The sequence below is a fragment of the Sceloporus occidentalis genome, unplaced genomic scaffold (genome assembly GCF_023333645.1).
Source record: "Sceloporus occidentalis isolate IW3139 unplaced genomic scaffold, rSceOcc1.0.p SCAF_8, whole genome shotgun sequence".
NCBI lineage: Eukaryota > Metazoa > Chordata > Lepidosauria > Squamata > Phrynosomatidae > Sceloporus > Sceloporus occidentalis.
This window is the reverse complement of record NW_028316988.1, coordinates 41284873-41311838: the sequence shown is the minus strand read 5'-3', so window position 1 is coordinate 41311838 and position 26966 is coordinate 41284873. Positions and strand designations below refer to the sequence as shown.

Genomic DNA, 26966 nt, shown 5'->3' with positions numbered 1-26966 from the left:
AAGGAAAGGAAAACGGGGATGGTTGCTTGGTAGAGACTTCCACAGGTGTAACTCCAACTCATATTTGTGTAAGTAATTTTTGTTGTTGTTGCCGTGAAAGTTTTATGGACCACGTGCAATGACCACATCCCCTCTCAAAACCCAGCTTTAACCAACTGTAGCCTTTGGTCATCTATTGACCGGTGGAGAACGGTGGTTGGAGTGCATTGGGGCCAAGACCTAATTTTAACTCCAGAACCACCCCTACCCTCTTCACACCCCACAACAAGCCCAAACACCTCCATTTCCCTCTGCAGTCCTTCTCAAGGTGGAGACGGGAAGCGACACAGGATCATTTCCTGCCACCATTTTGAGAGGGACTGTTGGGGGCTTGTATGGGATTCTGGGGTAATGTAGGGATAGGTTGGGGATACCTTCATGTGTTTTCCCATATGTGAGGTGGGGTGGCCGTTTGGTGTGGCTTTGGTGGCAACAAGCGCCTGAAAACCACACCAAAAGACAGTGGTGTTTGGTGGGATCAAAAGCAGTAGGAAAAGAGGAAGACGGATACTCCGGGTGGATGGACTCAGTCAAGGATGCCACAATGGCTGATGTCCTGAGTTGGCAAGGGGCAAGCATGGCGATCTTGGAGGCTTCTCATTCACAGGGACACCACAATCGGAAGTCAACCTGACAGCTAATAACACCAATTTCGTGAGAAGACCCAAGTCACTGGAAAGACAATAACTCTTGGTAAGGCGGAAGGCAGGAGGAAAAGTGAAGGATGGATTCCATCAAGGAAGGTGCAAAGGCTGCTGCCCTGAGTTTGCAAGGCCTGAGCAGGATGGTTGACAACAGGGGCTCCCAGAGGTCACTCATTCCTAGGGTCAAGATCAACTTCACAGCAACTAACAACAGCACCAACTACAGCAACAAGCAATTGAAAGGAGAACTTCAGGGGCCACAAAATGCACGCAGTCCCTGAGCTACAGTATGCTCACTCCATCTACAGCTGGACACATGGTGCCAAATTCATCCCCCTCGCCATCTCCTGCTCTCTGTTGGTCAGTTGGTGGTCATGTTGGAGGAGGACTGGTTACACAACACATGTGGCATCAATAGTCAGTGCACATGGGTGACATCCCAAGGTGCTGTTGCCATACACAATGTGCAGAGGCAATGGATAGAGACAGTGTACATTCGCTTGCTAGTCTGTGTCCTTTAATGTGCTCCCACAGGCACAATTTTGCTCTCACTGCCATGAGCTGGATATAGCCATTGGCTATTGTTTAAAAAAAAACAAACCACTCCCCGCACATAGCACCATTTATGCTGACACACATCACAGCATCCAATGTATAGGCGAGACATCCTTCCTTACTGAGAAACCTGAACTTCTTGAACTTCCTGCAGCTCACCAGTGGCCACTTCAAGCTTCTGCAAGCTCTCCAGTCAAGTCAAGGATGAACCCAGGACATCTTTGGTCACAAGTAGATGAGGAATGCATTTGCAGCAACAGTGACCCACAGTCCAGAGAGAAAATGTCACAGTCACCCTTCAAGTGGAGAGAAGGGCTGAGGTGGGGTTGCGCCTTGGCGTCACGTACGCATGGACTTTCCGAGTTCCTCCAAGTCTGACCGTCAGAGGCTGGTGCTGCTTTGCATAGAGAGCAAGGCGAAGCTTTTCCCTTGGGTCTCCTGCAGATGCGTCCTCTTCTTCTGAAGGAACTGCTTGAGCTTCTCCTGGAAGGAGGTGGTGGTCAGTGTGTAGAGGATGGGGTTCAAGGTGCTGTTGATGGGCAGGACGAAGATGACCACCCACGACGTCACAGTGCCTGTTTGGCGAAAGGACAGCCATTGCATTATGGAGTTAACCCTAGTCTACACCACGCACATTAATCATTTTCAGGTGGATATGCTTACAATGGATTTCACCGTGCATTTGTTGCTGTTGCAAATAGCGATACCCATATTGCTAGAGAAATACTTATAAATCAAATCTTCATAACAAAAGTCATGATTATCCTAGCATATGAATTCAGCTCATTATTCTGCCTTCAACTGAGGATTCCTTCTGCAATAGGACACAGAAACTACATACTTAACTTACACTCTGGATGTTTTAAGTGCAGGCCACCAACTTTACTCATCTAATGATTCCCCTCTTGCCCAATCTGGTGCATCTTTTTGGCAACTGACATTTTTTGGTCTATGACCTCCTCTGCAAATGCCTGATTTACCAAAATGTACACAACGGATTTGTTTAGGATTCATCTGAAACCTGAGAAGAATCGAGGCCCTTTGGTTAATTCTGTGGCTGAAAGGAATAGCCCTTCCTAAAGCAATGAGAACCGATTTTGGCCCTGCTTCGTGAGCATTTTGGCATTTCAGAGGGTTGTGGAAAGGTGAGACAGTCTGCCCTTTAAAACAGGATCTGCTTAGGTTTTCTTTCTCTGGAAATGCCAAGCGGAGGGGAGAGATGGAGAGATCACTGCTGTCTATCTGAGAGATTTTGTAAGCTTTTTTGAGTCCCAGGGAAAAGGAGAGATCAATGAATGCATGAATAAATGCAGAAAGAATAAATAAAGCAGAAAAAAAGGTTTAGATAAAACCGCTCCTAATCTCACCAAGAGGAGAGCAAATGTTAGAAATGCTTCAGTCCCTTGTGTAAGAATGGAAAGAACATCACCATGGAAGAATCAGAGGGATTTGGCAGAGCATCGAAATGACATTTTCCCTGTTAGAATGGGATCTACCTGGGATTTCCACGTCCAGCAAGGAGAGGAGCTTCAGGATGAAAATCGGGATCCAGCAGAGAGCGTTGGTGAAAACGATGAAGAAAAACCTTTTGGCCACAGCCACCTCCATGGAGAAGACGCTCTGCTCAGCGGTCCGGGCCGCAGTCGTGTGGATGGAGTAAAACATGCTTGCGTAGGCAAACACAACAAGGATAAACGCAACCAGGTTCAGACCTGCCAGTGGGATGGGAGGAGAGAGAAGGCACAGTGGGTCCTTGAGGTCTTCTGGGGTTTGGTTCCAGGACCATGAATACCAAAATCAGTGGATGCTCAAGTCCCATTAGATAGAATGGATAGCAAAATGGTATCCCTCATACAAAGTGGCAAAACCTCCATGTGTGATGCTCTCACACCAGGCACCACTCTCTCCATCTCCTCCTTCAGACCCAACCATTCCCATTTAGGATTGAAACTGGGAGGTTTTGAGGAGTCCTTACCTAGGAATATCCCGGTGGAGTAACCTCTGGCACCTTGGCTCTCATTCTCATCAGACTGGAGAGGGAAGCAGACCCCGTTCCTGCCGTAGTAAATGCCAAAGGACTCTTTGCTGGAGAAGGGCACCAGGGTCAGGGAGAAGCCCAGGACCCAGATGAGGACCAGGGTGAAGCATGTCCACCGCTTGCTGGCCCCATAATGGCTGAAGGGGAAGACGATGCAGAGGTATTTCTCCAGGGTCATGTAGGTCAAGAGGAGGACGGAGACCTCTGAAGAGAGCATGGCCAGGCTGCCCACCAGCTGGCAGGGCAAGCTCGCCATCCAGGCCTGCGCATGTTTGTTATATTCCCCAGAGAACTTGAGGTCAAATGCTCCCAGAAAGAAGAGATAGATGCCCATCAGGCAATCGGCACCTGAAACAGAGACAAAGGAAATGGGTTGTTATTTGTGATGCAAAATAAGGCAAGCCTCGCTTCAGAGCAGGGGTGGCGGGTGGTTTCCAAGTCATTGGTAATGGATGTGCTCCAGAACATAGTTTCAAAATCAAAATGTTGGCTTTAGCTTGAAGCAAGTGTGCAGCATCATGGAGAGCCCCCTTTTATGTCTGGGTGAGACCCATTTCCCCAAATGAAATGGGGACCATCTGCTGTCCCTGCAAACTATCACCTATTAAATAACCAATCAAGAACAGATTTTAGAAAGATCCACACCTTGCAATATAATAATGGAGAAAACAGGATACGTGATATATTGCAACACAGAGAGAAAGACAGTGCTCACTAGTATTTGTGTGCTTCTCTAAGCATAATTTTGCAAGTTCCAGGCAGTGCAATATGGACCCGAAGAGCAGCAAGAACAGAGGCCAGACCCCAGTGTCGTCCTCTGCACCCTTCACCCCACAGGCGTCCATTGCCCAGCTTACAGCAGAGAGACTTGATGGCCATGGTGTGCTTGCTGTTTTCGGTCACGATGAAGGACCTGGTGAAGATGACGAAGAGGTTCCCAAAGAAGCTGAGGAAGGCAACCACCCAGACGAAGACCCGGAGGACGATGCTGGCCAGGAGGTTCTCGAAGGAGGAGATCCCATCTGTGTTGGGCTTGCAGCTGCGGACATGAGGGGCGAACCTGCAGTACTGGAACTTCTTGAAGTAGCTGCCGGGGAAAAGAAGGCAGCCTCATTTAGAGCCAAAGTAGGTGTTTTTTATTTGGAGGTGGAATATGCTTTCTTAGTGCATTATTTCTGCAGTGCAGATGCAGACCTATACAAATAAAAGAGGAGTCGGGGGTCTTGACAGCAAAGAGTGAGATGCTAAAGAGTAGATCTGGAGTTGAGGCACACAAACCCAGAGCACTAAGACATTAAAATCTATGCAGCAGTTTTCATCCTGAGCAAAGGAAACGGTGTAACATTAGCTCTAATTTTTTCCACTCCAGACCGGAAGAGCCATTGCAAGGCATGTTTTCTCATACAACGTTTTATTGTCCTCTTTCAGAGAAAACAGAGATTAGTCGAATGCTTAATTCACTTTTAGGCATCCATGCTAACTGTCCTTGGGGCAAGAAAAGAAGGCAATTTTGAAAGTGCCTCCTAAACTGGAGCCAGCCTGACTGCAAGTCATGGAATCCCTAGGTCCTCCAGACCTTGTGCTGGAGGACCTAGAGGTCCTAGAGAGAAAACTTCGCTAAGCGTTTGCAGGTCTTCTGTCTCCAGCTTCTGGGAGATGTTGACCATAGAGTTGTCCTGGAGAACCTAGAGATTCCTAAAGTAGTAAGGAAATAGTGTGTTTTTTGTCTGTGTTTTCCCCACTTTTGTGGGGGTTTTGCGCCCCTAACTCCAACAGTTGTGGAGGACTCACTGTACTCACATGTGAGAGAGGTGAGCCAGCTTCTCAAACATGCGGTTCTGGATGTTCGGGATCTCCACACCTTCCAAGCTCCTGTGTTCATAACAACAACAACAGCAACAACAATGTGAATGAGGGGCATGAACCCATGAGCTCCCACCAGGCCATGGTAAAATGACCCAAGCAGGTTGGGATCCATCAGTGGGATCCTCGCCATGACCACCTCTCACCCCAGGATTTTTGGGGGTTCCTCCCCTTTGGGACACTTACAGAGAAAGCAACTGGGGAATGTGGTCAAATTCATCCGGACGGATCAGGGGGAGAGGGTTGTTGGAAAGGTTTCTGCAAGAATGGGAAAGAGCCATGATATGGGTGAGAGCCTTGGAAAGGGATTGTGAAAAGGCAACAAACATCTGTCTTCCCTCCAGTGTCTTCAGGCGGAAAGCCGTTCATTAGGAAATTTCATCATCTGGAGCTGGGATTTTGCAAGCTTTCAAGTTGTGTTTTTTGGGAACTCTCCAAAAACCTTTTGCCTGATGCTTAGTGAATGGTAATGTCAACACGGAGGTAAATCCCACTGATTCAATAGGTCTACTCTGATTGGAATTATCAGGAGATGTTAGCTAACCCTAAAGAAACAGAGGGTGCATCTACACTACAGAAATAATGCAGTTTGACACCCTTTCAAGTGCTCTAGCTCCAAATCCTGGGATTTGTACCTTTTAACTAGGTCTTTAGCTTTCTCTGCAAAAGAACGCTAGTGCCTCAGAAGACTACAAATCCCATGCTTTTGTAGGATGGAGCCATGGCAGTTAAAATGGTGTCAAAATGGCATGATTTGTACAGTGTAGATGCTTCCCAAATCATTTGTGAGAAGAACTGGTTGAAAAGCTGAAAAGGCAACACACACACTCACATTTTGACACAATTTCATTCATTGGAGATGTATTTCCCACAGTTTTTGTTTTGGCACCAATGGATAAAATAATGTGGTTAAGAACATACATACAGCTGCTGTAATTCATGGAGGCCACTGAAAGAGGAAGGCAGGAGCTCCTTTAGTTGGTTGGAGGACAAATCACTGTTGGGAGAGAAGAAAACACATTTTGAGAATGTGGGTTAAGGAAAGGTTTCATCCGTGCCATGGCTGCTGAATTCAAATCCACACTAAATGGTCCTTTGGTCTGATCCGCCATGGCTTTTCTCATGTCCTCACCAAAGCTCTGAATTTCAAAGGAAGAAAGGTGATATTTGGGAAGATGGTAGGAGACAGTGGTTGCTGCAGGAAGGTTGGGAAAGCACCCTCTTTCTTCAGTTGCATGGAGCCCTGTCTTTCCAAGGACATTTCTGGGTCAACCAGATGAAACTAAATGACCCAGACCTCATGGATTCACAAAGAGAAATGCACACAAATGATAGACCTAAGAAATGCATGCAACAGTAGATGTAAAAAGAGAAATGCATGGAGATATTACACTTAGAAATGCATGCAGTGGCGGGTTTAAGGAGAGAGATACATGGAAACTTATAAGTGCATGCAATTGTGGATTTGAGAAGAGGAATCCATGCATGAGCCTCGGACCAAGGAGGATGTTTGGAGGACATTTCTCTTTGTAAACCAAGAAAGCCAGAGGAGGCCCCATCTGGACATCCTGCCCCAATCCCCAGAATGCCCTGGCCCTGTTTTAAGGAAAGTCCGTCAAGAACGCAACAACAACTTACAGCTCCACCAGCTTCTTAAGGTCAGAAAAAGCCCCTTCTTGGATCCATTCAATCCTATTCCTGTTGAGAATCCTGGAGAATCAAGGTGAATTACAGTAAGCCTTTATCCTTCTTGCATTGTCCATTCAGTTCCAAAGTAAGCGACTTAAAGTATTCACAGACAGGATGATTAAGAAGGCTCATAAGAAGTATTAAAATGCTGCTGATGCTGAGGCCTAATAGTTATTCTGCCCCGAAGCAACTGCTTGGAGGAAGCTGTTCCCCAAATGCGATTTCCTAAAAGGGAGAATGTATTTCTCCATCAGGATATGGGCCTATGATTATCATCAGGATATAGAGCTTCTGTTAGCAAATCCTAAAGCAACAGAGGGTCTGGACCACCAGCCAAACTTGGGTAACCTTCAGTTGGACTTTTTGTTAGCATACAATGAAACTATCAAGACTCATAGCCATGGAAAGGACATTGCTGGTTGGTGCTTTCACCAAGTAGACTCCTCATCCACGCATTGAATGTGTGGCGATTTGTATGAAGGCACACCCCTTTATATCCCCTCGCTGCCTTGCTGCTCACAAAAACGATACCTGAGATCCTGGACCTTAGGCAAATACACTTAACTATGAATTAAGTGGGAGCCAGTGTGGTGTAGTGGTTTGAGCACTGGACTTTGGGGATCAGGGTTTGATTCCCTGTTTCACTCATGGAAACCCATTGGCCAAGTCCCCATAAACCATGACATGGTTGCCTTAGGGTCCCCATAAGTCAGCAATGACTTGAAGGCACACAACAACAAGAACACATTATGTATATTCCATTAAGTAGCATTTCCTGGTCCAACCCATATCTTGAGGTTTTGGGCAGCAGCTGCTGCAAGCAATGGAGATCTGCTCTCTTGTCGATTGGGACACAGCTGACTGACCTTCCCAGCTCTGTCCCTCCAATGCCACAATTGTGAATACGTCATTTATTTATTTGCAACTGTGGTTGTGAATTCCAGTCAATGTCGTTAATCCCAAATGAGTGGAGAGCATGAAATGAACCAGCTGCACAAGGCAAGCTTCTGATCTGTGCAATTTAGTCTATTGGGATTTATTGGGGTTCTTGGGCCTCACCATGCGGAAGGCTGAAATCCAAACCTTTGGGGCAATCTCTTCCTCTCCTCCTCCTCCTCTCTAGACCAACCTGGGTTTAGGTTTTACTCCACAAAAGCGAGGAAGGAAGAAAAAGAGGAGGTGGGATTGAGGGGGGAGACATTCCCCAACTGCCATGGAACAGCCGCGTCTGCTCCATCTCCCCCATAAAAGTGTCGCTTGCGCAACCCCAGTGGCATGGCAGTGTTTACGCTTCCCCATCTTGCCTGTGTTTATGTCTGTGTGGCGTTGAAGTCCTTGGAACTGTGTTCCCGATCCATGCCAAAGGCACTTGTCTTCCCGCCTCAAGGCATGCATCACATTGACGGGAAGATGCATGTTGCATTGGCAGGACAATCCAGAAGAACCATGGGAGAACATACAGACAAGTCTGCTTTCTGTACGGATCGCCTTGTGCACCGACATTTCAAAGAATAAGCCCCAAGCTGTGAAGGTTCTTGTTGGTCCTGGGGTCTCTCCATGAGTGTCGCCTGATGCTCAAGAAATATGTCTTTTGACCATTTTAAAGAAATGATTTCCCAACATCCTTTCCAAGAGTTGCATACTTTGTACTGGGTCTATAAGATAGTGGCTGGTGAGCTCCAGGTGAACATCTTGCTTCGAGGAATGGTTGGATCTGAATGGAGACCTCTTCTCCTGGTTTCCCAGGGATATTCTCTATCCACCATCCAGGCTTCACCAAATAGGACATCTTAAAAGGACAAGTCTCCTAGCCTAAAGCCTGGCAGTTCATGGCTCAAATCCCCTGGTTAGTGCCATTGCATCCATGGCATTTGCCCAGATGTTCACTTGCCACTCAACTAGATCTACTCTAGTTAGAACTAACTATGGATCTACTCTAGGTAGTAGGACTAACCAACTGCAGCAGGGACTAGATAGGCCTTGAGTCTCTCCATACATTCCTAATTTTCCTCAGTCTGGCTCTTTATGTCTTAATGACTAACTGCATGGAAATCCGTGCATGGATGAAGCATTTCGTCTCCATAAAGAACACTGGCATGTATTGTTGCATCTCATCCCTTTCCATACACTGGTTATCTCTGGACTTATCAGCACAGATCATAAATCAAAATACTATCCCCCCCCCCACAAATAAAACCCACCCGTTTCTTTTGTGGCAAAGTTAACTCAATGAAAGGTTCCTCCGGAGGGGTCTAAAGAAGCATCTCTTCTCCTAAGAAAAACATTGGGTTTTGCTGGTTCTCTGCTCCCACTCATTCCTTTCCTTTGGGGGCCTTTTTGTACCAATTTAGGTCTCTTCCAAGGACTTTTTAATGCATTGCTGTCTGCTGCTGTGCTTTTATGGCTTGAAGGACAAACATTCCTCCTCTGATTCTTCAAAAACAAAAAAATCCTATGAGTTATACTGCTATAATGCAAAAGTGCTATTTCACGGATGGAGTGCAGCACTATAACCCTAAAAAGGAAAGGAAAGGAGAACAATATTCTTTTGTTCCAATAGGATTTTTTCCTTTTCAAACCAACTGAAGTTGGGAATAAAATGTTTCAACTGGGGACAGGAACGGCCTGGAAATAGTCCTGGACAAACGTCATTCGGATACAGTGAAGCGTCATTCGGATGCAGTGAAAAATCCCAAGATCTCAGCCTCCCATCATCCAGAGGAGCCCTCCGTTAATCAAGATTGGACCATTTGGGGAGCCATTTCAGCTCCGCATTCCCCGGGCGTTCGGTAATAACCCCTTTTGCTTCTTGGGAAGAGAAGGATGAGCCGAACTATACATTCCACGCCTGCCTTCCACACTCTTGCTCCTTGAGCAATTTGTAGTTTGTGTACAACACAAAAACCACACACACAATTGTGTTGAATTCTCTCCAAGGGGAGACATAGCTGTCATGCTAGGAATGCTTGAGTCTAGGGCAGCGCCACCAAGGAAGGCGCTCTGGACTTCCTCACCTTCTGGAAAAACTGTTTCGAAGCAGGAGCCATAAAGAAGGCAGAGAGAAAAACGTTTTGGGGAGGCAGATCTGAGCCTGGCCAGGAATAGCCTCATGGAGAGAAAATGCAGAGCTTATCCCAGCCATGTGCCATTAAACATGCTAGCGCAGCTGCCGGTTCCTTCTGCTGTCAAACAGAAACTAATGTGCGGAGTTCAACCAAAGGTCTATGGGGCTGGAGAGCAGCTAGCCAGCTAAGGATGGGAGTCTATATTTTGCAGTGCAACGTAAGAGTGCATTGTGCTACAGCTCCCTGTTCAATGTCCATAAGACTCACAAGCTTGCCATGCAAACACATTGTAGGATCTTGGCTCTCTTTGGGTCACTACCATGTAAACAAATAAAAACAATATACATATGGAGGTGGGAGTTGTTCGGTTACCAAAGAGGCCACTAAAAATGGTTAGCATCCACCAAGAGTTGCAGAGAAAGGAGGAGACAGTCATACTCACAGAACGGTGATCTCACTGCAACCCTGGAAGTCTGACCGTTGCAGAGCATGGATCCGGTTTCCTTCGAGATCCCTGCGTGGCGTAACAGATCCCATCAGATTTAGGCGTAGAAACCCTTCTCCCTGATCTTTAACTGCCTCGGCTCAATGCTATGGGATTCTGGGATTTGTAGTTTTGTGAGACATTTAGCCCTCTCTGTCAGAGAGCCCTGGTGCTGCCACAAACTACAAATTCAAACATACTTCGTGAATTTTTCACAAAGTATGTTTGAATTAGTAAAAATATGCAACAAATGCATGCAACTCACAGCCAGTTGAGCTTTGGCATTTCCGCACACATCGAAGCACTTCTTGTAGGCATTTCTTGTAGGGAGTTAGTGTGCAAATCCCTAGGAAAGAAACACAAAGCAAGGGGAAATTGCATTATAGTCTACATCTGCATTGCAAAAAATAATCCAGGTTGACACTGTTTTAGCTCAATGCTTTGGAATCCTGGGAAGTGTAGTTTCTTTAGCCTTATTTGTCAGGGATCTCTGATGCCACATCACACTACAATTCCAAGAATCCCATGGCAGTTAAAGTGGTCTCAAACTGGATTATTTCTGCAATGTGTTTGTTTGTTTGTTTGCTTGCAAATTCTGGTCCTAAGGCTGAGAGTATCACCACCGAAGCTACCTGCAGATTTATTCTGAAACAACTCCGTGGATGATGTGAGTAAGCAAGAAGGATCTGGAATAAAAGTTGATGAAAACTGGGGGGAAAGAAACATGTTGAGGGTCTGTACTTACAGAAATACTAGTGATCTGAGCCCCGCAAAAACCGATGGGAGGATGTGGGTCATTTGGTTGTTGTCCAGGATGCTAGAAATGGGGAAAAACAGGGTCAGTGAAGAGGATGATTCAGAAAAATAGTCTTGTAGTCAGAAAGAGGTTTCCAAAGGCTTGCTCAGACTCCTTTGGGGCAATGATGGAGACATTTTGGAGACATGGAGCACCTGCCGTTTTATCCGTTGCATTTATAATGTCCCAGTTTCTCTCTCCTCCTTCCGCTTTTGTTTGCATGCCAGGCAAGATGTATTAATCCAGCTCTTGACTTCCTTATGAAGGTGGATAGCCTGACTTTCCATGGCCAGACTCCTCTTTTGCATTATAAACATCCCTTTCCACCTTTCTCTCCCACTTTGTACAAATGGAGAGACTTTGCCTTGCATATGGAAGCCCCCCCCCATTCCCTCTTGTTGCGCTGATGCTTCTAGATGCACAAACATGAACTTACAGCCATTTGAGGCTTTGCAGATCCTGGAAAACGCCCGGCTCTAGATCCGTGATGCTGTTGGAACTCAGATACCTGAAAGGACCATAGAAAAGGGATGGGAAGAGGAACTCATAAGAAGGAATGGGTTTGCAAATGCAAGGCAATGAATGAGTTCTTCTAGCATTTGATTTTACAGGCAAATGACTGATTTGGAAGCAATTCCTCTCACTCTGCAGCAAGGGCTGTTCCCTTCGGTTGACAAAAAGGGACACCTTGGTTGGAAAAGTGGAAGGAGACAAAGGGGTCAAGGATTGGGGCCTTATGGGCTGAGCTCATGGGGGGCAATGGAAAAGAGGCAGAGCCCATGGGACCTTGTGCTATCAAAAGTAGATGGGGGTATGTCATTAAGTCTGATCATGAGAGGTGTGTGTGTGTGTGTTGTGTACCCACACATTGGACTCAAACCATATTGCGTTTCCTCCCAATCTTTCCCCCATTTCCAAGTTGGAAAACTTTTTACTCACAACCTCTGGAGCTTGGACAGTCCAGAAAAAGCGGTTGGGGCTATCGTTCGGATCCTGTTGTCTTGCAAGAAACTGTATTAAAAGAAAATTTCAGACACTGTTCATGATGAAACAGTGATAACCCCAGAGGAACAATAAAATATCTCCTGTCTGGAAAATAATCGTTGGATGTGGTCCCTGAACTAGTATAGCATCCCCAAAGCAATTAAGGCTGTCCAGTTGTTCATTTTGGGTTGCAAATGGCTTTTCAGACTAACCCAGAAGCTGCCCAGGGGGAGAAGGAAGGCGTCCTACTCACAGATACTCCAGATCCTTGTTTGCGATGAATTGGTCGTCTAGCAGCAAAGAGATCTTATTTCTCTTCAGATCACTGAGGAGAGGGGCAGAGGAAAGGAAAAGAAGGAAAACACAGGCTTTACAAGGTTTTAGTGTCCATTTTACAAGTTGGACAGGAATGCACTATAGCCAAGAAGATCCTACATGGCTGAGCAGAGCTAGAACAATTTGGCTTAAGCGCAAGATCCATCTGTCTCCGTACAATGCAAGCCATCCCCTTCGTCTCCTAATCCCAGACATCTATGCGCCTTGTGAGACCCCTTGGAGAAGCAGCAGGTGCCTTTGACAGGTGCAAGTGTCACACCTGTCAGCATTAAGTCCCCTTCCCTTGGTGTGCAGCCAACAGATTTGGCACTAGGTGGCATCATCTCCCTAATGATGGACGGCCTGAGTTTCTCTGTGTGCCAGTTTTTGTTTATATACAAGAGTACTTCAGAGGAAGGAACGTGCAAAACCTCCCCAAGGATTCCTTGCCTAAGAAAACCCTACAGAATTCAAAGGATCCCCATAAGCCAACACTTATGTTGAAGGCACAGACACGTTTTCTAATAACTTAAAAGCACCAGATCCCATTTGATCTTGGAAGCTAAGCAGGGTCAGCTGTGGCTAGTACTCGGAGGGAAGACCAACGAATCCAAGGTGCTGTAGGTGATATTTCAGAGGAAGGAACTGGCAAAACCACGTTTGAGGATTCCTTGCTTAAGAAAACCCTACAAAATTCATGGGGTCGTCATACGTTGACAGGGGACATGGAAGCACATGAACACACACACATCCTATGGCATTGTTTTCCAAACTTTGGTTCTCCACGTGTTTAACTCCCAGAAGCCCTAGCCAAGGAATTCTAGGACCTGAAGTCCAAAACTATTGGAGGATCAAAGTCTGGGAAACACTGCACTGTGGCATGAGGCCCTCTATTACTCACAGCTCCGTCACATCAGATGAGATCCAGGGAACAGCAAGTAGATCTTGCCCTTGACAACGCACAGCAGTCCCTGAGCATGTGCAGACTTCTGGGTGCCGATCGAGTGCTGAGAAGGAAGACAGAGGAGACGGCTCAGCCTTTGGAGGCAAATGAAGAGGATAATGGTGGTCCCTTGCGATGGGAAGGGCAGGTCGGGGGACAAGGGGGTCTAGATGAGGCAAAGGTGGAGCAAGGATTGTCTTGGACATCCAAGGAAGGAGGAATTGTATCTCTCCAGGGATGTAAAGGATGATGCTCACAAATATCCCTACTCTTGATGGGAACACACCACAACACCTCTGTTGGAGAAGGAGAGGTCAACTTCATTCAGACTCATTATTTTGGGGGGCATCTTGTCATAAGAACTGTACAAAAAAAGGTTTTGCATATTTTTTTGCATAACAAATCACTGAAAATGCACAAATGCTCCAATGTCAGTCCCCAAGTGAGAAGAGCAGTGGAAGAGACAAGGGAGAGGCGAGCGTGATTCCCTCTCACATGTTTGCTTCCAGGCATCTGAATCCGCCATGCCCCCTGGACCTGCCCTTTTGTTTGCAAAGCATGTTCCCTCAACACACAAGGGAAGGAGCATCTCCATTGCCTTTGCTGTCCTCATGTGGAAAGGGCAGAGACCGAGAGAGTTCTCCTATGCGTACCTGCCCTGTTTTCTGCACCAAAAAGGTGCCAGGGTTGCACAGAATAATCCACAACTTGCAAAGAGTCTCACCAGTCCAGGATTCTCCTTTTTGATCACTGTCCCAATATTTTTGGCCATTCTTTTCATCCTTATTTTGGCCACAGTATTGATTCCACATGATTTACAAATGCCTGATTAGGGTACCTCTCCCTCCTACTGCCATTCATTGACAAAACCGCATGGCACACTCCATGGCAAGGCCTTCGCAATCCACACTTCAGAAGGCAGGAGGGTGGTTCTTCACAGGATAAGGCAATATTGGTTGCATTCTCTAAGGGACTAAGCCTGTGAGCCCCGTAACATCCTTATTGCTGTGCGTTTGCCACCTGGGGAGATGCAAAGGCACATGAAACAGGCACATGAAACTTTAGAAAACAACGGGTGCCTTGGCAAAGAAATGTACTCACTGCAGTTGGCTGCCTTCTCTCTGTTTCTGGTCTTTCTCCCATTTCTGGAGAGCATCTCACTCAGAAGTGTGGGCCAGCCGAGGTCATTCACTGTAAGGCAAGATTGGCATCCCATTATGGACAGAAGGCCCGATTCTCACCTTCCTCCTGCATAGCACTTGCCACTACAATCTGGACTACATGCCAAAATCACCCACTTTCCTCATATCCTCATGCCTCTTCCTCCACATTTGCTTCCTGAGAAGAAGGAACCACATTCTACCCATCGTCAAATGTGCCTTTAAAATTATGACTAACTTTGGAGTGTATATCTTCGTCTCCAAAATGGATCCAACCATCCACTAGTATTTAGCAACACGTTCCAGATAATATTTTGTGGCTGGCTTGGGAATCTTTGCTTTAGTTTCCAGGATGGGTGAAACTATCAATTTCCAGAGGTCAACATCTTGTAGCTGATACCATCTTTTATGGGAAGAAAGCTCACAGGATCTGGGGCATCACTTGCTTGGGCTGCATCTGTGGGGTAGTTATGGCTTATGCCCGGGCTACTTGACATACACAGCGTAGTTGCTCCACATATGAAAGTACACTACACTGAGTCATTTCCCACCGGAAGACCTGCCATATTTCTAGCTGAGGTCTCTTTCCCAGCATGGCAATTCTTTGCTAGGATGAAGGGGAGAAGCACAGAAGCACCAGGCTATGTCTCTGCAGCCAGACATGGAGTGATGCCTTCAACCTCTGATGACTGTCAGGGTCCTCTGAGTAGCTGAGATAACCATTTTGAACCTGGCTATGGGGAGGAAAGAGTCAGTGTGGTGTGATTGTTTAAATGTTGGATTAGGACTCTTGGAGATGAGGGTCCAAATCCATTCTCAGCTGTGGGAATGCATTGGGCAACCCTGGACAAGTCGTACTCACTTAGACAAAAAGGATGGCAATGCAAAACGTAATAGGAATGATTTCTTTTTTCTCAAAGCCCAACTGGTTGGATGAGTGTTGGACTTTCAGAGACCATGGTTCAAATCCCCGTTCACCTTTGGATACCCATTGGGGTGATCTTTGGACAGGCCACACTCTTTCAGCCTCAGAGAATGGCAACGACAAACCCATTGTGAACTTTGGGCCCAAACAGACAGGCCAAAATAAAGCTGCTTTGGATCACTTTGGAGGTATGCTGTTTAAATGCTGCATGCGTCCTAAGAGGCCAGAAGTTGTGCCAAAGCCATGCTCCAGCGCTAAGGACTGGAGCGCAGCTTTGGCACAGCTTCTGGCCTCTTACGATGCGTGTGTCATTTAAACAGCATACCTCCAAAGTGACCCTAAGCAGCTTTATTTTGGCCTGTCTGTTTGGGCCCAAAGTTCACTTTAGGATTGTCACAAGTCAGAAATGACTCGAAGACACACGAGAAATAATACCAATTGGGGAGGGAGAAGGGTCCTTCGCCATTGGGCTTACCGCAGTCCTTTTCATCGGCTCCATCTTCACAATCGACAACTCCGTTGCAATGCAGAGGCTGAGGCAAGCAGACGGTCTCATTGTTGCACGGAAAGGTCCCCAAAGGGCAAGGGCCATGATCCAGGCTAGGATCAAGCAAAAAAGACTCTGTCAAATGGAAAAAGAAGAAGGCAAGGGGAGAAGACAAAATCCAGCAACATTAGTTGTGGTTTCCATATTCTCAAATGTTTTGTTACTATGCAGCAAGGGAAGGGTTGGACATTGTCCACATTTGCAGGAGCCACGTGACTTTGACCAGAGCAAAGGAGGAACCGGCCGTAATTGACTCCAGCTAATTGCCGCAGGAGGCCCAGGTGTGAATGTGTACACTTCCGGCAGCCTCGCCTTTAAAAGGATATTGGAGAAAGGGACAAACTGGAGGAAAGGGCGCCCAAAATGATCGCAGAAGGAATTGCCCAGGAGGAAAGGCTGCAACGCTTGGAGCTGTTTAGTTCAATGGGGGATCAAGAAACAGAGAGGCGTTATTTGTTGTTGCCGTTGTTGCCGTTGTCATGTGCCTTCAAGTTGTTTTCGACTTATTGCAAACATAAAGGGAACATGTCATAATGTTCTCTTGACCTGATTTCTTGAGAGCAGGCTTTGCCATTGCTTTTCTCTGAGGCTGAGAGAATGTGAACTTGTGAAGTCAAAGGCTTTCATGTCCGGTGTCTATAGTATTTTGTGGGGTTTTTAGGTTGTGTGGCCGTGTTCTGGAAGAGTTTATTCCTGACATTTTGCCTGCATATGTGGTTGGCACACACACCATTCATTCCCATGTCACCATTCTCTGAAGATGCCAGCCACAGATGCTGGCAAAGCGTTGGGAATTAACTCTTCTAAAGCATGGCCACAGGGCCTGAAAACCCCACAAAAACCTCAGAATGTGACTTGCCCAAGGTCCTCCATTTGAACCCTGTTTTCCAGGACTCCTAGTCCAATACTCCGGCCACCAAACCAGATTGGCTCTCTGGGGAGACATGGCAGAGATGTGTAGCATTACGCACGACTTGGAAAAAGCAGGGCTGTGGATTCCTCATCTTTAGAGGGTTTTAACAGAGACTGGATGGGTGACGGAGTGCTGCAGTTGTGCGTTCTTGCATTGCAGGGGGTTGGATTGGATGGCTCTTGGGGTCCCTTCCGACTCTATGATTCTTCTGGACAAAGAAATAGACGAACCACCCAGATGCAACCAACTCCCTTCCTCATCACAAGCCAGATTCTGCAACCGTCTCAAGAGGAGCTGCTAAGGGGTTACAACCCCCAAAGAAGTTGCTCTGTCCCCTCTCTTTTGATAGACAGCTTTGAGAAGGAAATAAATAAATGAGAGCACGAAAGGAGCTGAGTGAGTGTCAGAGTCCTGGCACTTTAGTGCTTACATCCTGCAATTACCTTGGTCAAATATGGATCAAGGGAAAGAGTCCCAGTCGTAATTGGAGCTCCAGAGGGCCATCTGTCCAATTCTGGGCACAGCTCTGAACAGACAGATGAAAGACGCTGCGCTGTCAATCAAGGAAAGGATAGCAACAACAACAACAACAAGGAGAGCTCTCCTCACTTGCAGATGCTGCCGGTGGCAGATGCAAAAGCAAATGCAATCTACACACTGCCAGGAGGAGCAATAGTTCAGTTTTTGGAGTTCTCGCTTTTAACTCTTGTCTTTCCATCTTGCAAAATGATTAGACTCCCTTCCAGGATTTCCCAAGGAGACAATAGGAAAGGGCCTCATTAAAAGACAGCAGCATAGGCCCTTGACTTGTTGCATTCCACATTCATTTATTCTAAGAAGTGCCTGCCCTGCATTGTTTTAAAGACCAGAGTAATGTTTATTGTTTGGCTGGAGCTCTGCTAGAAACATGCAAGGGCTCAAAATATAAATCAGAAGCTAAAGGGCACAAGCAAAACAATAGGCTTGGCACTCCAAGGCGACTCACAAAACCCTCCTAGGCTGCAGTTTGGTATGGTTCTGTGTAATGTAGGAGGTCCACCTGTGGGTTTATGCACAGCTGAGCCAAATACCACTCTTCTGACTTACTCAACAGTCTCCAAAGCCCCTCACTTCATGGGGAATGAGCAAGATTGAAGAAGTGTCTCTCTCTGTAGACAGATGTGAAATGATGACATCCATGCTGACCTCTGCTAGGGTCCTCTCAGCATTGCTGTCATCATTTTGCTTCTACATAGCCAGACATTTCTGCCTGCTCCTTCATAAATCATGGAGTAGTTGTAGGATTTCTCCCCACCCCCCTTTAATGCTAATTCAGTAATTCAGAAGGAAACTATGATTCCCAGCCATGGAAAGCCACTGTGTGGCCTTAAGCAAGTCACACTCTCTCAGCCTCAGAGGAAGGATGTGCATTGCAATTTGTGATAAGAGCAGGTAGCATGTTTGATCTTAGTGAAGACTTTGTGGATCACAGGTTGTGTAGACCTGGTCTCCATGCAAGAAGAGCAACATTGTGCGGCAGAATCCTGTTGGTATCCTACACCTGTGTAAGTTGCCTTGCAGATGTAGTTGCACCTTTCTGGCCATTGCACAACAGATGTATTCATTGCATGGTTGAGTAAGTAGAGTTCCACAAGTGTAGTAGTCATTTCACATGAGACTCAGTCCCGTTGGTAATTCTGACTGGAGTAGAGCCATTGAATTCATTGGATTTACCCATGTGTTGGCTCACCGTTCAACAAGAGATGGAATGGTTCTGCTCTAGTTGGGACTAACTAACCAGATCCAAGCCATGAAGTTGTTCATTCTTGGATGGGATCTAACTCTTCTTTCTCGATGCCTTCAATGTCCCACTTGATTCCCTGGAACCAAGTCCCTGTGCATTATGCCCCATTGCGCAAGGGAATGGTAAGTAGGGACAAGGGCCAATACACCTTTGGTTGCAACATGTTGGAATCCACCAGAAAGGAGATATAATTCAACTATGTTGTAGCTATGGAATTGCAGATTTACACCATGGAAACATGACATTGAATCTCAGCCACAAGGAAAGAAACATCCCAGAGTCATGTTGCTTGCTTACAATAGAAGTATTTTTTTCCACGCTTGTCCTCTAAATTATTACCCAGCCTTTCGGCGGCAGCCCTTTCGATAGCTCTTGGCCAAAGCCAGAAGTAAACAGCGAAATGCTGGAAAGGTCCTCAGCTATAGACCAGGCTGTCCCTTTGGGCTCAACTACAGATTTACGGGTGTTTGCAACTCGAATGTTTGTTCATGGACAGCCAAAAGAGAAGGGAGGACGGGGAGACTTCAGACCCCAAATCCCAACGAAACCGACTGTGGAGTTAAATCAACCTCTTTAAACAATCTGGAGCAAATACCTAGAGCTGCTCCAATTCGTCTTTCTCCGTGGATTGGAGCTTCTCCAGAAACTGTTGGAAAAATGGATCGTAAAAATGGAATTGAGAGAGATGTTTCTATCAGAGTCATAGTCTGAGCATCCTTGTGTCCGTTCCTAAAGCTACTGCTTAGATTTCTTCTTCTGCTTTTGGTGATCAGGCATCAAAGTGTAACATAAATTAGTATGATAATTATTTTTAAACAAAAGAAAAGACTTCATGTAAGAAAATACGGGACCCAAATAGTAGCAAACTCCGTCCTCAACTTGCCTCCCTTCAGCAACACTTCAGTTTTGAATCTATATGTAATGCAAAAAGCCTAGTAGATCAGATGGAGGGACTGAAGACTAAAGGACAGGTTTCCAAAATGACACAGATTTCATCCACAAAAAATGCCTTTCCTTTATCTCTCTGTTACCTGCGGCTCATCCATGCTTCATCTCTTTGGGCTGAACTTGTTTTGCCTCTGTGGCTTCCTTAGGCGTTAAATGGGCTTAGGATTAAAAAGGCCACTTACCTGTGACCAGATGGAGGATCAAGAGGAATAGCTTCATTGCAAGGGGACCTTTTAGACTCAGGATCCCAGGGAACTGGAGGAAGAAAGGCACCAGACTGTCCCCAAAGCTCTGCGCTTAAGCGATGCGAGTCGCGCTTCCTTCAAACCAAGACGGAGCATGAAGTTTCTGAGCCAAAGCAGGTGTTTGGTGAAGATGGCTCAACGACTCCAAAGAACGTATCTGTCAACTACAGAGTATCTTAACCACAATGTAACTTCAGATGGCCGTTGTCACAATTACTTGCCAAAAGAGTCTCTATCCAATGCCTATATCCGTTTTGCGCAGGGACTTGGCTGGCCTCCTTGGAAGGGAATGAAAAATGGGAAGCAAGCACTTGCAAAAAGAAAAGTGCACAAAGCTTCCTCTTGTGCGGTGATGCTGCTCCAGATGGCAATCTCTGTGCGCCTTCTTGAGTCTCTCTCTCTTCTCCAGGGATTAAGGTGACTGCTTCCAGTCTGCCTTCTTGGTAGGACTAGAAGATTATATGATGAAGAGGAGGAGGTTTCTCATCCTCTTCTTCGGTGCCTCGGCTGCTCTCTCTCATCGGTTTGGCAAAAAGGCCCTCTGCTGGACACTCCTGGTCTTTAGTTTTTGGAGGGTTTTTCAGGCTATGTTCTAGAATCATAGAGTTGGAAGAGACCCCAAAAAGGGCCCTGATCCAGTCCAACCCCATTCTGCCATGCAGGAACTCTCAAAGCATCCCCATTGACAGATGGCCATCCAGCCTCTGTTTAAAGACCTCCAAGGAAGGAGACTCCACTGCACTCCAAGGGAATATGTTCCACTGTCGAACAGCTCTTACTCTCAGGAAGTTCCTCCTAATGTTGAGCTGGAATCTGGAGCTTGCATCATTGCTCCATTGGGTCCTATTCTCTGGAGCATCAGAAAAGAAGCTTGCTCCATCCTCAATATGACGCCCTTCAAGTATTTAAACAGAGCTACCATCATATCACCTCTTAACCTTCTCTTCTCCAGGCTAAACATCTAGAGGAGTTCATTTCTGATGTTTCTCCAGCACCAAACATCAGGAACAAACTCTTCTAGAACATGGCCACAGAGCCCGAAAAACCCACAATAAACTATGGATGCCGGCCATGGAAGCCTTCGACTTCACTCTGGTCTTGTTTCTGGGTTGTCTTTCTTTTAGGATGGCAAAGTGCACCTCCGGACGACTCTGGACCTCAGTACTTGGAGGAGCACCCCTTTCCCTCTATGCCTTCCTCAGAATTGAGGTCTACTGGAGAGGCCCTCCGATTTGCAGCATCAATGCCTTATCACTGTAGAATCAGAGGAGAATTGTGATTTATTGGACTTTGGGTGGTTTATTTTTCAGGCTTCTTCAGAGAAATCCTTGGACAGAGATACTCCAAAGAAGAAGATAATGAAGGGAAATAAGATAACGGAGGGAAAGGGTTTTGATGCCATGGTCTTTAAATGTGTCACGATCCAACACACGCTGTCAGTGGCTTCACATACGTTTGTTGCAGAAAAGTGGTGTGTGTGTGTGTGTGTGTGTGTGTGTGTGTGTGTGTGTGTGTTTTTCACAGTTGCAAAACCAGACCAGTGAGATTTATTCAATTTCCAATTTCAAAAGAACCTCCAGAGACCTTATATTTTGTGCATTTCTTCTTTTGCTTAAATCTTTAAACACAGACGCACACAGAGACACAGACGCACAAACACACGCATCCCAGCAGCATTTCCAGAGACACCGCTTTCTAGGAGATAAAGGCCGAAGTCCGTTTGATTTAAGCAGAGAGTATTCTAAGACAGAAGCTTTATTTGAAGTTCAAATGGAGAGGAAGGAAGGAAGGAAGGAAGGAAGGAAGGAAGGAAGGAAGGAAGGGGCTGCAGAAAACACTTTATCAGACGCGGCACTTTGCAAAGGAAGAGGAGGATGGATCAAGCAGCTGAAATGGTGGACTTGGGGCAGGACAGGCTGCAAGACTTGCTGCGTTGAACACTGTGTGCCTCTTAATATCTGCACTAAAATGTGCGGCGCAAGGCCAGAAAGTTATTATTGGTAGGCATAGGAAGGAAAGAGAAGGCAATGCGGAGTGGCGCATATCATTCGGAAATAAAAAATACCAAAGCTTGGCTCAAGGGTTATTAAGGGGTCATTGGTACTATGGCCCATTGGGATGCAGGTGCAATTGCGCTTTTGGGTTTGCTAAATATCTATCTATCTATCTATCTATCTATCTATCTATCTATCTATCTATCCATCCATCCATCCATCCATCCATCCATCCATCCATCCATCCATCCCTATCTATCTATCATTTATCTGTCTGTCTGTCTATCTATCTATCTATCTATCTATCTATCTATCTATCTATCTATCCATCCATCCCTCCCTGAAGTTGTGCCCAGAGCACCAAAGTGTGTCCTTCATCCCCCACCAAAAGTAAATAAAAGAATACATTTAAGAATAGTTTTATGGCACGCTATTTATATAAAGAGCCATAAAACCTTCGGTGACTCTTTATTATTACCGAATGGAGAGGCATTAAGTCCTGTTTATTGTGCGCCTAACAAACGCCGTGCAAAACTCGGAGGCATCTTTTGTCTTGCAGAAAAGGCCTCTTTCCCCCATGAAGGGGTCAGATTTATTGCTGGGACTCTGCAAGTATTGAGCACTTGAACTCTGGGAAAAGGAACAATGATACTTTCAGAGCAAGAGGGAGGAAAGCTGTTCCTCTGTGAACAGACTGTATCTTCCAAGGCGTCTTTGACAGGCGCCTGGTCTTCCTCCGCTCCTGTTTCCCTGAGAGTCAATGGCAGGAGATAGGCTTCTCCCAGTCTCTGGAACTCCTCTCCACATGAGGCCTATAATATGGCTGCCCTTCCTCTGCCTGGTTTGGACTTTGTGGTTGTCTTTGTGTGCCTTCAAGTTGTTTCGAAACCTATTCTTGGCCAGATTTGTTCAGGGGAGTTATCCATTTCCAACTGGAGTGCCACAGCCATGATGTTGTCTGGATGCATCAATGTGTGGTGCACGGACCTCCTCCAAGACCATTTTTGTTGTCCTATACATGTCCGCCTGTATGTGCCGAGGTTGGCAGCACGCTCTTAAACTTTGCATCTTGAATGGCACAAGAAACAAGAGCTATTCTCATTTCCTATAGCATAGGGCAAGGAAGACCCGCAGTGGATGCAGACTCCATTGCTGCTGCCCTGCGTCTTGTTCTTCTCCATTAATTGCATCCCTTCGTCTAATATCTTCCATGAGCTTCAGCAGGAAAATCAAAAACCCAGTGGCTGCCGATGGAGAATATATTTTCTCTGTGTGTCCAGGGCAGATAAGGAAACCTTAGAGCTCCTTTGGTTAAGAAGAGAGAAGAGCGGCTGTGTTCCCAACACGGATGTCTTTTTAATTTGCAGAAGACAGGATTTCTCCCTTGCAGACATGAAGGAGGACCGTTCCCCCTTCGGCTTGTGCATCCTTCAAAGCAAGAGACGAGGGTTGGGGAGCCTTTCGTTTGCTTTGGTTTTGGAAGCGGACATCTCTAAAATTGTGCCCCGACTTGTATTTGGAACAAGATGTAAATAGGAGGAATGGCATGCCCTCCAAGCATCCTTTGCATGTGGTCAAGATAGTAAAAGGCATATTAATGGGGAAGAACCCATTAGCAAGAAAGTCTGCAGCAGTTTGCTTTTGCCTGAGCCGACTGGGAAGGGCAAGATGCTCCCCATCCTCCCAAAGCCTTCCTTGACTGAGTCCAAACTACTTTTGCGCATTGAACTGTTTGCAGCAATTGAAGTATGCTGAGGATGAAGGGCGAAAATGGGAGAAGGAGAAGGAAACCAGGACATTTTAAACGAAGCTGAAAAACTGGGATGGCAGAGGATTTATCGGGACTCTCCCTGCCAAATCAGGATAATTGAAGAGAATGGAAAGGTCTGTGTTTCCACACCTATTTCATAGCTAGGGCTGGGTTAAGTGTCTGGATTTGGTTCAGTCCTTCAGCTGGAAAACCTGGGATCCTGACTTGGTTGAGTATCGGTTATTCCTTCTTCAACATTTAAGTTATGGGTCACAACAACTTTATTTAAGTCAGCAAACAGCAACGCACTGGAGACTGAATCCTCTTGTTACTTGTGAATGGAGTGGAGCCACTGAATCAACTGGATTTGCCATTCAGCAATTGGTTCAGTGGGCCTATCGAATCCCTGTTTGAGCCTATCTGATCTTGGAAGTTAAGCAGGGTCAGCCTTGGTTAGTACTTGGATGGGAGACCACCAATGAATACCTTTCAGAGGAAGGAAGTGGCAAAACCACCTCTGCCTAGGAAAACCTTATGAAATTCATGGAGTCGCCATAAATTGACCGGGGGCTTGAAGTAACATATATACACATCATCCATGCTGATGATAATCTGCCATGGGATCTGTTGCAACCAGACTTTCCTTGTTCTGAAGGGTCTCATCCTCATGATTCCAGAATGCCTTGCCTCAATGGAGTTTGTGACCAAATGAGAAGGATCTGCCACCTTTGAAATGCACAAAGATGGAGGGCAGTGAAGGTCAAGAGAGGAGGTCTATGGGTGTCCAGCAGCAAGGGCAGGGCCACGATCCACCGCTCTGGCCGACGCCAGCCCCGTTTGCTTCTTTCCGGCTTCTCCGCTTGGACGCTTCATCGTTGGCTCAGCGGCAACATAATTCCTCCCCGGAGGGAAAAGGAAAGGAGGCAGCTAGTCAAGTGTTCAAAGGTGCTTTAAAACAATTTCTTCCTCGCCGGAAAAGTGATAGCTGCTGAATTACTGCTGGATGCTCCCTCCATGTGTGACTCGCTTGGAGCCAAAGGCCGGAGCTTCTCTTTCATTTATTGCTACCTGCGAAGAGCGATAAAAGGCATCCAAGCGTCTGGCGACGGAGGAGGTGACCTTGGCAATTTTCGTCTTTTTCTCAGCACAGATTGCAGTCGTCTCAAGCGCAGCAACAGGGACGGATCATCGGAGAGAGAGGAAGGGATAAACACAGGAGGACTGAGATCCTATATTCCTCAGCTTAGCAAAAGAGATTCACAGCAGTAGCTCTGCTGTGGCTCTAAACCCAACCGATCCTGGGACACATGGTTTTGCTGGTCATCCCATGGTTTGTGGAGATCAGGAGGAGCATCTGGCTCTGCCCCATAGCCAGACACAGACCAATGGCATCTTCCTCCAAGATCCCAAACTCTGGGATTTAGAGCATTCTCTCCTGTCCCTGGGTTCCTTGACCTTCCAAAAAGAATAGGAGGTTCGTCTCATGCAGCAAATGCAACCAAGAACTGTATGACATTTTTTGGGGTGAAAAATGATCAAGGAGAGGTAATGTCAATTGCCTTTCGACTGTGCCAGTCCATTGGACCGGTTCTGAAGCTCTTTGTGCTCCTCTTTCTTTTTGATCAGGGCCTTCACCTGTCCCTGAATATCTCCATGAACCACAACACGGGTTTTGCTGATAAATCCGATACGATTAATCCAGAGGTTGCCAAGTTTCCAAACCCCTACCTGACTCCATTTGTTGATGGCGAAGTAAATCAAGCCAGCTTCAAAGCCCAGGGAACGCAGTAGCAGCGGAGAAGGCCTTGCTTTGGCTGCTCCCATCTGTGCAAGAGCTCATGTGTTCTCCATTCATCCAGGAGAGATCTGCATAACAAATGGAAGTGACACCGTCCTGGAAATGGAAGCTAATGCGTCTTGACAGCCCTGATCGAATCCAGCCATAAGGGAGAAGGCTGCCTCTCCAGCAACCATGATGGAAATGCAAAGCCACACAAGGGAGCATCTTAAGCAGGCAAGCAACACTTCTGTAGCATATGCCCAGTCTGCATGGACCAAATAGAACAGCTTCCCCCGTTCCTTGGCTGGAGATGGGACGATGCATGACCCAAAACCTGGTTCTGGTGCAAGTAGATTGGATGGTGGCTGGCTCACTCAGTGCCACAACCATGTTTTACCCTGGATTTAACAGGGTCCCTGTTTGCTCTGGAGGTTCCTGGAAGATCTGGAGTCCTCTGTTCCGATGTTGGGTGGCTGACCACAAGTATGTCCAATGAGCATGTCCAACACATCTGCCACCGCCAAGGCCATTCTGGCCTCAGAGCGAGTGACCCACAGCAATGGCAGATGCACTGGGCAGCTCAGCAGAGCATACTTGTGGTCAGACAGAATGCAATGGAGGAGGTTCTGCAATGGCAGCTCCGGAACCAGGATACTCTGGGCTGCCCCATGCCAGTGCAGACAGGGCCCTAGATGTTTCTGAGGTTGCCAACCTCATTGACTGCCATGAATTATGGGAACAGACATTCCATTCTGGACACAACATGCATGTTTGAGATGGTGCGATTTTGTGGCACCTATCTGTGGCATTCTTCTTTGAAAATGCAGCATGGCAGAGTGGTTTGGGTCTTGGACTACAACGCTGGAGACCAGGGTTCGATTTCCCATTCAGCCATGAAACCCATTGGGTGACCTTGGGCAAGTCATACTCTCTCAGCCTTACAGCCTTACAATAGCTGTTATTTGCTTGCTTTGGAAGAGATCGAAGATCCAAATGTAGATTTTATTCCTCTTCTCTATCCAGACTCCCATCTGCATGAATTATCAATCTGTTCTTAGCATCCGCAGTGCTGCCTAGAGCCAAGAACTATTATTTGCTCAACGTTTTGCTAAGCCTGAAATCTTGCCTTGGAGGGCACCTGAGGAGGAAGACTAAACCCTCCCCAGAGGACCACACCTGGATGATCAAATATTTAAAAGGCGTTTATAGGAGGAGGAACAAACAAGAGAAGGAGGCAGAGTCACTCGGAGGATCCCAAAATAAACTTGTCAGTGTCACTCTCACCCAAAGCGTTTCATGTCTTGGTTTGCAGGGCATTTGCACCTGGAGAACACCTTCGCCTCCGATTATAAGTGAATAGTTTGGGTCCAGGTTGGTCCGAAGGGCTGCCTTCTCCTCCCGGAGAGACCTGAGACCTTTCTCTCTTGGGATGTTGCTTGAGATCTTTCTTGGTCTCATGTCTGACAGTCTTCAGAGGAGACCTTTCTCTCCATCTCTCCAGAGATG

The 26966-nt window shown here is 46.6% G+C and overlaps 1 protein-coding gene across 1 annotated transcript; it reads right to left on the bottom strand.

The window, feature by feature from the left end:
- Window positions 1-3: 3 nt before the first annotated feature.
- LOC149308734 (relaxin receptor 1-like) lies at window positions 4-25504 on the bottom strand. Its single transcript, XM_089537139.1, has 18 exons — window positions 25240-25504; window positions 15976-16122; window positions 14517-14606; window positions 13374-13479; window positions 12411-12482; window positions 12113-12184; window positions 11610-11681; window positions 11123-11194; window positions 10643-10723; window positions 10336-10407; window positions 6778-6849; window positions 6065-6136; window positions 5326-5397; window positions 5077-5148; window positions 4134-4363; window positions 3214-3624; window positions 2735-2950; window positions 4-1813 (listed from the first exon to the last, which is right to left on the bottom strand). The coding sequence occupies exons 1-18, from the start codon at window positions 25502-25504 to the stop codon at window positions 1620-1622; spliced, it is 2388 nt and encodes a 795-aa protein (XP_089393265.1). The 3' UTR covers window positions 4-1619.
- Between the last annotated feature and the right edge of the window lie 1462 nt (window positions 25505-26966).